An 11,073-nucleotide genomic window follows, 5' to 3' on the forward strand; every position below is an offset into this window, starting at 1 on the left:
CAGCTAATGCTGCTGGTGTGTTTTGTAGTGTTTTGCAGCTCAACTTCAGTTCAGGTAATTACTGACTAAATGCCTCCTCCTGCTCCTGGATACCACAAGATTTTTCATTCACTGACCATCAACTGTGCTAACCCTACTGTTAGAGCTACTGCTTTCCACCCCATAGGTAGTCACTTTTCCACTGTGAGTGAAGTGATGCTAATATGTAATTTTTAGAGCTGTAAGCTTGTCAAAGGCATTGGCACCTTCCAAGGGGGAGGAACTATATGTTCAAGAAAGCACCAGCGTTACAGAGGCGTAACCGACACCTGGTTTCAATTAAGCACAGCACCAGACTTCCAGATCAGCTCAGTTAAGAAACTATTATTTACACACAGTGCATTGGCTCTCTGTGCCCTAGAAGCTCACTTCTCTCTTCTGGCCTTTGTCCACTGAACTGCTCCTGGACTGGTCTGTCTCGGAGTTCCCAAGAATCAGGTCACGTATACTGTCATGGTCCAAAGGGTTATCAACTGGGTCAAAAGAGATGCAAATGCATTACAAAAGCATTCCAGAGCCCTGGGCAAACCCAGACTCTAATGGCAACCCTCTCAGCAGGCTGCTGCTGCCCCCAGGAACCCTGGGCTGGAAAGGAGGCAGGGACCCCCTGGGTGATCTAACCCACACTAGGGCTAGATGCAGCCACAACTCTGCCACTGTATTTCATTCCCTTGGAATAACATTGCAAAGGCCTTGGACTGTCCTGTACTTTCCCTCTGTAACAGAACAGAGAACGAATCCTAACAGGTTTACAGTCACCAACCCCAGTTTGGTTGTGTGGCTGTTTCTTTGCTTTCTGCAGCCCATGCCTCTGCAGTTTTGCTCTTGGTCCCAGTTTACAGCATCTGCTTGCCAGGGTGGCTGGCACAGGAGATGTATGGACTTACAGTCCTCCAAGATGTCTGCCACATGCTCAATGGGAGGGGGAGGCAGTGCCATCTTGTTAGAATCCATAGATTTCAGGAGTGATGAGCCACCTAAAAATGGATTCAAGAGAGGAGACGAGTCCCGCTCTCCTTCGAACTCCTTGTAGCGCACAAAAGCCTCTGTGAGCAGTAGGTCATTGGTCTTCTTTTCTATGACACCTGGGAGAGGACAAGTTGAACATGTGTCATGGAGCTGACTTGGCAGCCCCTCAGCCCCAGGGGGAAGACATCTTCCATTCTGAACCTAGATTTTGCCAAAGCCAAGAACCAGGAGCCTGCATCCTCTTCCAAACCCCCTGTGTGATATGGGTGACACTGGCCAGACCAGGCCTATAGCTCCTGGGAGGCTGGTACAGAATGCATTAGACCCCACGTTCCCCTTGAGAGCCACTAACAGGGCTCAGGAGTCCAAAACCTGCCACTCCTCCTTTCCAAATTCCCCACTGACCTCTGCCATGAATAAGTCACTGAGGTATTCCCCTGTCCAGAAACTTCAAGCCATACTTTTCCAGCATTCAGAGAGGACACAGGCAGCTGACAACTCACCAAAGTACTGCATCAGGTTCAGGTCAGTGATCTCATCACTCTCTCCAAGCTGCTCCTTTATCTTTGTGGCATCGCAGTTTGTTTGCTTGAACAGAAAGGCTACAGCGGATTTGAGCTGGTCCAAGACTTTGCCGCCCTCCTTGCAGGTTAACTCATACAGGTCAGCTTCCTCACTGGTTTTCTTCAGCTTCCTCTATCAGCAAAGAGTTATCAAGGCTATGGGGCTGGTGTGATGTAAAAGAGATGGCCTGAAGAAGTCCCCAAGCACCCAATCTATGCCCCATCTCTAGGCTTGCAGCTGAAGCCTGATCCAGGTTGCATGAAAGTTTTCCATGGAGTGAAAGGCAACAGGCCAAATCCCATCCCTGCTGTGCCCTGCTCACACACAGGAATGACAGCAGTGCCCCTAGCCTGGCAACCCTTTAGAGAGGACAGGAAGTCACTAGTCATCGTATGGCCTGGGGTGAGGGGCAGAAGGACCACGGCAGAGCCAGGATGTGATACCCTTAAAGACTTCCTGGACATTGCCTTTGTGTGTGGGAGGGGGGTGCAGATCCTGAAGATCAGCGCAGGCCCACAGAGTGGGGCTGTGAGTTTGTGCAGTCCAGACAACACCCTGAAGCCACCTTGCTCTGGGGGAACCCATGGACCATCTGCAGAATCCAGCTGCACCACAAGACACCAGGCAAGGGCCGGCTTCATGCAAGTCAGCCTCAGGTTGCTGAGAGGGCAAGATTTCCCACAGGCAGTGAGAGCCCAAAGCTGGGCTCTCTTAGTTGCAGCCCCCTTGGCCCATTCTCACATCAGAGTTGGTGGGAAAGGCCACCCTGTATTTCCTAGGGAACCTAGAACTAGAAGAGGTAGAACGAGTGGGGACTGTCCACCCTGAGCTTCGTCAGCATTGTGATGGGGAAGAAAGTGGTGGGGCCAAGGAGGGCACAGGCCACTCCTGCCCACCTCATCCCAGAAGCCACAGCACTGGCAATGCCATAGCTCCTTCTGCCAGGCCCCATGCATGGACATCCCAGTGCCCAGAATAGCCACATGGACTGCTTCCTGGGGCCTATGCTGTCAAACGTTTTAGCTGAGAGTGAGTCAAGGGCTGCTGGGCTACCCCCCAGCTCCTTACTTCCAGCTCCTTCAGAGAGACGTGGCTTGTGGTTTTGGCATCCTTCTGTTGTGACTTCAGGTGAAGGATTTCACTCTGCATAAAACACAAGCGCAGGAGGCAAAGAGAGCTGCTCCCTGCTGCTGAATCCATCCCAGCATGGAGCACTGTATGCCCTCCCCATACTGCCCACCATGTCAGGGCAATAATAGAGTCTCTGTCACCCTCCAGTGGGGCAGACTGCACCTGGGGATGGACAGAGGCCATGTCCCGTTCTCATCTGTTCCCCCTGCAAACCCTGTCGGCTGCAGGCAGACCAGCCTAGGAACAAACAAAGCACTATGTGACCCTTTGTCTTCTGCTTCTGCCAGGGCCAGGTCCGAGGGTGCAAATCAACAGAGATGATCTTTAGTTGTGGTAAATTAGTGGAGCAAGGCAGGATTTTGGCACAGGGGCTGGAGCTCATGGATTTGGGTTTGGTAATGGATCATTCTAACGTGGTTGATCCACAGTGTTTCCTTCACCGGTGCTAGCAAAACCAGGGAAACAATGAGAAGTAACATCTTAAAACTAATCACTCCCTCCCCAGGGGCAATTAAATATCAATGCCAGGTAGCAAAATACCATGCTTCTGCCACTAGGCCATGGGTTCCCCTCAGGCAGTGAGAGCCTGAAACAGGGCCCTCTTCTCAGATCACACAGCCTCGTATCCAAAGCACAGATCCAAAGGGTCTCAAAAATTTCAGATCCATAGCTAAGCAGCAGTGTTTTAAGACCTGGCCTCAAGTCCCTGGGAGATCCCATACCAACAGTGTTCAGGGGGGTCCCATTTCTCCTGAAAAAAATCCTTTTACACTAAATAAAATTTCCCCTGGTAGGCCTCAACTTCCTGCCCCCACATCATGTCCTAACCTGCCTGTTCAAATGGCCCCCATTGCCTAGGCCTCGGCAAGGGAGTCACACAGAAGGCCTTCATAATGCTGATGCTTTATATAGCTGAAAAGTACAGAAGCTGCAGGCAACAGAAGGAAGTGCTGGACCTACAGCGTACAAATTGGAACAAGGAGGACACGGAACAGGCTCACTGGCCCATCACGCGGGAAGGAACTTCTAGAATGGGCAATGCCAGGTTTCTCCTGTTGAGAACAGCTGGATGTCGAAGCACAGTCATTTGGAATTTGGATGGGGCGGTACGTTTCTGGCAGCTGGGGAGTGAGGCTCATGCGTGGAGTAGAACAGCCTTTCCTTGACCAAAAATAAAAGAAAAATGCTGTTTTCCTCTGTCAGCCTCCCCAAGCACGGGCCAAGTCCTGAAGCCTCCCATCAGGTAGGAATCTCACCTGGGCAGGTTCCTATAAGCTCTGACTGATCCCACCCCTCACAGGAGAAACCTTGAGTCATTTTGTCACACTCCTCTGCACATGCCCAGGGATACCCACTGCATCCACTGACACTAAAAGGCCCATCCAACTGGATTCAGCAACCTCTGGAAGCTGAAGCTGTCCCTGAACAAGGCTTTCTTGCAGTATTTCTTTTGGGTGCAAGGTGGCAGCAATGAGCTTGGTTTCAGTACCAGTTTTGGGCCATTTGGCTCATGTAGCAGGCTTTTTTGGTGGAATTAGCAGCTGAGGCCCTGTGTGGGCAGCAACAGCTGCAAGAGAGGAAAGAAGAAAACCTCAGTCTGAAACAAAGAAACAGTGCAAAGAGTGTGGAAAACCAGCAGGCACTGACCTGAATATCCTCAATCCTCTTCTGCAGTCTCTCCATCTCATTGTTGAGTTCGGTGGCGTAGCTGAAGTAGGCAAAGTTCTTCTCCTCCTTCTCAATGAACTCTTCTACCAGCTGGCCAATGTCCCCATTCTCTGTCATCTGGAGCAGGCGTATATAAGAAACCTCATAGCTCTCAAAGCTTTCCCCTTTGCTCTTCTTGGCACGTTTGCTGGCTTTGAAGGCTGGAAGAAACCAAGAATGACATTTAACCTTCCAGGACAGAAGACGACCTGGGTCATTTTGGGTTTTACTGGTCATGTTCTTGCTGTGCCCACCATCGGCAAACACAGAACAATGCACTTGAGAACACCATGGACTTAAATCATGGCTCCTGGGAGAAAAATTATGGGAGAAAGAATGAAAATCCAGGAAGAGCAACCAAACCGGAGGTCAGGGCACTGGGGAGGGACCTTGGAGCTGACTGATATGAATTAAAAACCCAGGGCAGAGCCTGAGACCTATAACCAGCAGCAAGGTGAGAGCGTAAATGGAGAAGGACAATTCCCCACTGTCTGAGGAAGGCAGCAGAAAAGCCTGAGGCTAAGAAACAGGAGCCAAACTGTGTGCTAGTCCCATCAGTTCTGCCTCCTTGAGCTGAGCTTTGATTACAGTAAGAAGCCTGATGATAACACTGTGTGCACTGAAATTTAAGTCCCTGATTTCCCTGTCTCCAACACAGACCTGACCCTTTGCTGGCCATGTTACACATTTCTGCTGAGAGTGAAGGCCCTGCGGATGGGCACTGGTCTCCCCTCTGTGTCAACAGCTGGCCTGTGTCTGTTCCCTGCTATTTCATGGTACCTTCTTCCCTCTTGACCTGGTCCTCGAAGTCAGAGCGATCCACGAGCTTGACGACCATGAAAGACTTCAGCTTGGTCTCATGGTCGAAGATTCGCTCCAGCTCCCTGAACTCGATGTTAAACTGCACAGTGTCTTTGTAGTGCTTGTCCTTCATGGCTGAGATCCTGTCCAGAGCCTCCACCCTAAGCACAACCAGGAGTCACGAGAGGCTTCTTCTCCCATCACAAGCTAACCACACCACTCCCAATGCCGACTCATCATCTGGCCAGTGAATGCCGGGTGGATCTTGTGCAGTACAACTCACAGGGATGGGAAGAGAATCTTTCCCAGCAGGGTTAGGAGAGACCAAAGAGCTTTCCTGCTGTATGGGAATGCTGCATGGGAAATGGCCTGGTGGGAGGAAGTATGGGCCGGACAGGAGCCCAGTCCTCAAAAAACACTACTGGGACTGGTGCTAAATGGGCCCCAGTTGGCAGACCTAGCTACAGGGCCAAATGTGGGAGTGAGCCATTACCCAAGAAGATCATGGCTGTAACAGAGCAGTAGCAGGCTGCACAGATGCAGACACTCTACTCTCTCTGCCCTGTCCAGGAATGGAGAAGCCCAGATTCAAGATCGATCAATCAAGTGCCTCAGCTGAGCACTACAACACTAACACTCCCCATGGTTTCTTACCTGGGTGCCCTGTTTTTTTGGTTGCCCAGCTTTAGAAAGGAAAAGCCTGGTTTTCAGGCATATGGAGCACCCATAACTCCAGCTGAAGTCCACTGGCAGGTGCTCCACAACCCTGAGAGTTGGAGCTTTGTTGTCTAACGCAGGGCACCCAGGATGAGTGGACACCCATTCAAAGTTGGCTTAGTGTACACCTGTCTGAGTGAACAGAAGGGGCATACCCAAAATCACAAAACAGTGCCCTGGAGTTCACTGCCAAGGCTTAGCACTGCCCCACCCCCTTTACCGCTGATCATAGGCTTGTGAGGACTGCTCAGTCGCATTTTCCATCATTCTCTTTTGCTGATCAAATTTCTTGTGGAGTTTGATGTAGTTGTTGTCAAAGACGGCCTTCTGAACTCGCAGGGTCTCAATCTCTTCTCTGAGTTTGGTGTTCATGGTCAAGACTGTATCGAAATGGACTGTGACCTGGAAAGAGTGAATGATGCAGTACAAGACAGTGGAGACCAGCTTCCAGTAAAACAGCATACATCAGGGCTGACACACAGCCCATCCACCTCTCAAGAGGACCCTCTTTAACACAGAGTATAGTCCACCGAGCCAGTAGAAGAGGCTTTGTGGAGCAGACCAGCCAAGGTTGGGAGCTACTAAAGTTCACCTGTCCTGTACCAAATACACAGCCAGAGGGACCAGACTGGAATTCTTAAATGTTCTTTAGACTAGGAAAGAAACCCTGTGTATGCAAGTACCCATAAGACCATGCAGTTGCAAGCTGCCTCATGAGCACTTACGTGATTCAAACGAGTCTCCAGCCTCTGAATCTTCTTTTGCAGCTCTTTGCTGTCATTTGCTTCCTTCACCTTGGCCACAACAAGGTTTTGTTTTTCTATCTTGTTCTCCATCTCCATTACCTAAAAAAAATAAAACCGCCCCTAGATGCTGGATTTTAGTCAGTATGCTAAGCCAATGTAAATACTTTGTGCTGACCTGAACTATAGTAACCTGTGGTGTTAATGATCTTGCATTTACAGAGCAGCTTTCATCCCAAACCCTCCTACTCTATAAATGCCAAGATGCAAACTATTAGCAAGAATTGTTTTATTTTCTCTTCACCACTGAAATGCAGCTGCCTCTGGGGTGAAGCACTGCAGCCAGCTAACAGCAACACTAAGCAAGGGAATGGAACAGGACACTGAAGAACAGTGTCTCACTGTGGCTTTCATCCACAGACCATGTGCAGTCTGTAGAGCTAGGGTTAGAGGCATGTAATAAACATTTAGGATAGATGGGGGTTGTGAAAGGGGCTGGATCCATGAAAAGATCCTGATTTCACCAAGTGGCTCAAAGAACGAAAACATTGGAGCACCACTGGAACTGGAAGGAGATGGGGGAAAGCAGATAGCAACTCCAGAAGAGATGAGAGCAGGACTTCAAAGCAAATTCCCTTCCTGAAAAACTCTAGGGATCATTAATGAGCACAAATTACATCTCATCTAAAAGCCCCCTTCCCACTGTAATGGGTTATTGATTCAATATTAACTCAAAGGGGAAAATGCCACCAACAAAATCTCCCAGGCCATTTCTGCAGAATCTAGTCTGTCTTTGGTCTCCTATCCAAATGCTAAGCAGACTCAACACAACTTAGCTTATAAGGGCCACTGAGCCAGTTATGGCATGTACAATGAGTTCAGATGTCATGGGCTGGGGCATGTATGTGACAAAAAAATAACATTTTGCCTCTATTTCAGAAAAAAAGAATGAAAGTAGGGATGGGAAGATGATAGTGTTACAGTAATCTCGTAGCCATGATGGTCCAAGAATTATGCAAGAGGCAAGGGTTTCTTAGGGTGATATCTTCTTTGGGAAGAGCAATTCACAGCCTCCTCCCTTCCCCCACATCCCTCCGAATACCGGTAGTACCTAGAGGCCAGGGCCACAGACCAGAATCAGATTCAAAATCATCGGCCAAACTCCTACGGACATGAACGGGAACAAGACAGGTCCATTTCGATATACACTGCTCTGGGCACATCCTTTCACAGTATCTGAAGGGAGATCCAGCTCACGAAAAGTTGTGAGATATATATAAGTGTGTGTATGTGTGTGAGTGTGTGCATACACACACACAGCTATAAGGTGCAAATCTACCCTGCCTTCTGCCAGACTTCAGTGTAACACAGCTAACTACATCTCTCCACTTTGTCTTCTAGCCATGTGTCTTTTGCTAAGAGGTGATGTGATATTCCAAGACCTGAATTAAATATGCTTTACTCATGAATACTTCAATGACACAATTTGCCTACAAAGGAAGTGCAGGCAAGGCAGGGTTTTTTCTTTCCCCTTGACCTTAATGCTTTGATTCAAGCCTTTATTCCTTTTGACTCCATCATGCTAGGATATTGTCACTGTGGTGTTCAGAATAAGTAGGTCATTAACTTGTAGAGCATGTTACACAGGACTACCAGTGGAGGAGAAACATGGCAACGTACAGGTAATTTAGGGTCCAATTCCACACACCCCTACTCATTTGAGTAGTCGAGTAGTCTCTATGCATGCAGAAAGTGCTACTGCCTTCATTGGGCACTCTTTATGTAAAATTTACTTATGTGTATAATGGATGCAGTTTTGGGAACCTGGGTAGTAATTAGTGAGTTATGCTTTTGACTAGAGATGAACTATGAAGGCATCGCAGCTGTTTAGCTGCACAGCTGCAAATGAAAAGCCAAAAACATGATTGCGCTTGTGATAGGTACGAGGGCGTTTCTAATTCTGTGGGTCTGCTACAGTACATCATGTTTATCTGATTAACTGTTCAGATGCTCTACCTTCTCATCGAGTTCAGCTATCAGCGCTTTTGTTGCTTTTATCAGAGAATCATACTCATCTCTAGTCTGCAAAAGGTATTTAAGCTCCATACAGTTTCTGACATCCAGCATCATATTCCTGGGTGACTTAGCAAGGCTCAGCAGTAATGCCATCTCGTCGTGTTCCTGCTTCAGTGAATGTATTTGTTTTCTGTAGGGGAAAAAAAAACAATAATCAGCTAAAGCACTTAACATCTTCAAAGCCCAGTACAAACATTCATTATTTAACCCCTGCAATTCCTGCAGCACTCGTACAGAAAAATATGAACAGGGAGAAGTTACTTTGAACAAACTATGTAAAAAACACTTAAATACATTTTCCTCCTTAAAAATAATGATGGCATTTCCCCCTGAAACAGATCCATATATTTTATGGTGGAGTCTTGCTGTCTTTTGGCATTTACTGACATCATGAGAGTTCTGCACGAGGAGTGAAAAAGGACTGGAACCTAAATAAAGGGACTCTCAGGATTCAAAGCAAATAGATTAATTCTGTGAAACCAGGAAATGCATAAGGTTATCATGGGACTGGAGCCCCGCTTACTCCTGATGGTACATCTGCTGTAGCACCTTGACACCAAAAGACTTCCGCTTTTCCACCATGATACGAAAATGCTGCTGCAGCTTCCTCAGCTCGTCCTCTGCCATCTTTTCTTTCTCCTTCTCAGTGAAATCCAAAAAATTGCTCCTGGAGTGGGACCCTTTCCAGCGCTGCCGACAGAAGGGAATATGTTAGCCTGGTCTGGGCACACCACTCAACAAAGCGCGAATAACAACGCACAGTGCAACCTATGCCGATGCCTCCTGTCCTCAGAGCCCTCCACAAATGCTAACCAGGTCACGCGCTGGGAGATGGGGAAAACTCCCTGTTCCCCAGGTTACAGCAGGAGGAAGGAAGTGTCTCTGGTGACATTAAAAGCCACCAGAGTGTTAACTGCAGTGGGCAGAGGTCTGTACAAAATCTCAAGAGACTCTAAGGAAGCACATGCAAGGGAAACAATTGCAATACCCGTTTGAAAGCATGCAGCATTACCCACCTGACTGCCAGCCTGAAGGCTGATGGGTACCTATGCACTCCATGGTCCTGGCTTTTCTACCCATTTTGGGAGGCCCAGCACCCCTTGCCCCGGCAATCCCAATATCAGGGAGCTGGCTGTCCCTGAAGCAGAAGAACATAAGAACCGCTATTCACTGGCTTAGACGCTGGGTCCATCTTGCCCAGGCTCCTGTGTTAGACAGGGGCAGAGAGTGGAGGCCGGAAGGGAAAGTGAACTGGGTCTGAGCAGGGATTTTCCCCATGCCTCTCTCTCGCTGGCAGCCTCCAGCATTGAAGGTTTAGTCCTGTCCCCACTGAAGCTGGTGGGTGCTCTCTCTTTCGAAGCAGCAGGAAACTACCTGTACAGCTTTGCTCAGGACTCTCCTAATTGCCTCTTCTCTCTTTGGGTTTGGGTGGGTGTTAATTACCGTCACTCCTCTTTACCTGGGAGCCCTTCATGGCTTTCTGCTGACGTCAGCCTTCGGCTCTCCCCGGGCAGCCCTGGCGATCAGGTAAAGGGGGCGAATCCTCCCACGGCGCTGTCCTCCTCTTAAAGAAAATCGAAGCGGTGCTGTCAGCAGATTCCCGGCCTCCCTTCGGGATCCGGCCTGCGTCTCCCCGCCCCACCCACAGAGCCCCTTTATTATGTTTGGCACATGAGGACATAATCACAGATGGCTCCACAAGGAAGAAAAGGAGAACATTTGTAGTGATGTCATGGTGAAACATGTTCCTCTGATCGCGTTTATAATTAGGGGGAGAGCAGATGGTTTAAAGCTTATTCCAACCCATTCAGTACATGGGTTTCCATAGAAATTATAGAAAGGAGCACCAATCCAGAGCACAGCGCTGCAGCGGGGTGAGGTCCCCGCAGGCACGGGGGTGACGGCCCCAGCGGGTTTGGCAAAGAGGGGCGATGGAGAACGGGAGGGATGAATTTGGCTGCTCTTTAAATACAGCCCAGAAAGCATCGGCTATGATCAGCTCGGGCTGGAGCCTGCGGCCTGGGTCGGGGCTGGGGGCCAGGCTGGCATCAGCTGGGGCAGGTGCAAGAGCCCTTCTCCAGCCGGGCCCCTGGCAACGCGAAGGGCAGGAAGGAGCCGCCGGCTCCCCCCACCCCCGCGCCCCTCCAGGCTCGCCGCTCCTTCCTGGGGCCTGCGCTGAGATCTGCGTTGGAAGAGCTCAGTGCCGAGGCTCAGCCCCCGCAAAGCGGCCGGGCGCGGATCCCGAGCAGGCCAGGCCAGGCTCCGGCCGGGTGCGGGTGAGCGCTCCCCCGGGGCCCGAGCATCCCGCCCTACCCGGGCGGCGCCG

The 11,073-nt window shown here is 49.7% G+C and overlaps 1 protein-coding gene across 1 annotated transcript; it reads right to left on the bottom strand.

Annotated features, from left to right (window-relative positions):
* Positions 1-386: 386 nt before the first annotated feature.
* Positions 387-10,625, bottom strand: CCDC63 (coiled-coil domain containing 63). The gene is made up of 11 exons (XM_019507244.1): positions 10,207-10,625; positions 9,271-9,437; positions 8,688-8,877; positions 6,654-6,773; positions 6,149-6,330; positions 5,191-5,372; positions 4,351-4,571; positions 2,641-2,715; positions 1,512-1,704; positions 927-1,124; positions 387-512 (listed from the first exon to the last, which is right to left on the bottom strand). Exons 1-11 carry the CDS (start codon positions 10,219-10,221, stop codon positions 397-399), a joined length of 1,659 nt encoding a protein of 552 aa, XP_019362789.1. The 5' UTR covers positions 10,222-10,625; the 3' UTR covers positions 387-396.
* Positions 10,626-11,073: the final 448 nt, after the last annotated feature.

The sequence above is a fragment of the Gavialis gangeticus genome, unplaced genomic scaffold (assembly GCF_001723915.1).
Source record: "Gavialis gangeticus isolate Ggan-Ray unplaced genomic scaffold, GavGan_comp1, whole genome shotgun sequence".
NCBI lineage: Eukaryota > Metazoa > Chordata > Crocodylia > Gavialidae > Gavialis > Gavialis gangeticus.

What these genes read in the sequence shown, in the direction of transcription:
- CCDC63 (XM_019507244.1), bottom strand. An exon ending in TGGAGACTCGTTTGAATCAC is followed by an intron (nt 6,331 to 6,653) that starts GTAAGTGCTCAT and finishes CACTCTTTCCAG; the next exon opens with GTCACAGTCCATTTCGATAC. An exon ending in CCAGGTCAAGAGGGAAGAAG is followed by an intron (nt 4,572 to 5,190) that starts GTACCATGAAAT and finishes GGTTTCTTCCAG; the next exon opens with CCTTCAAAGCCAGCAAACGT.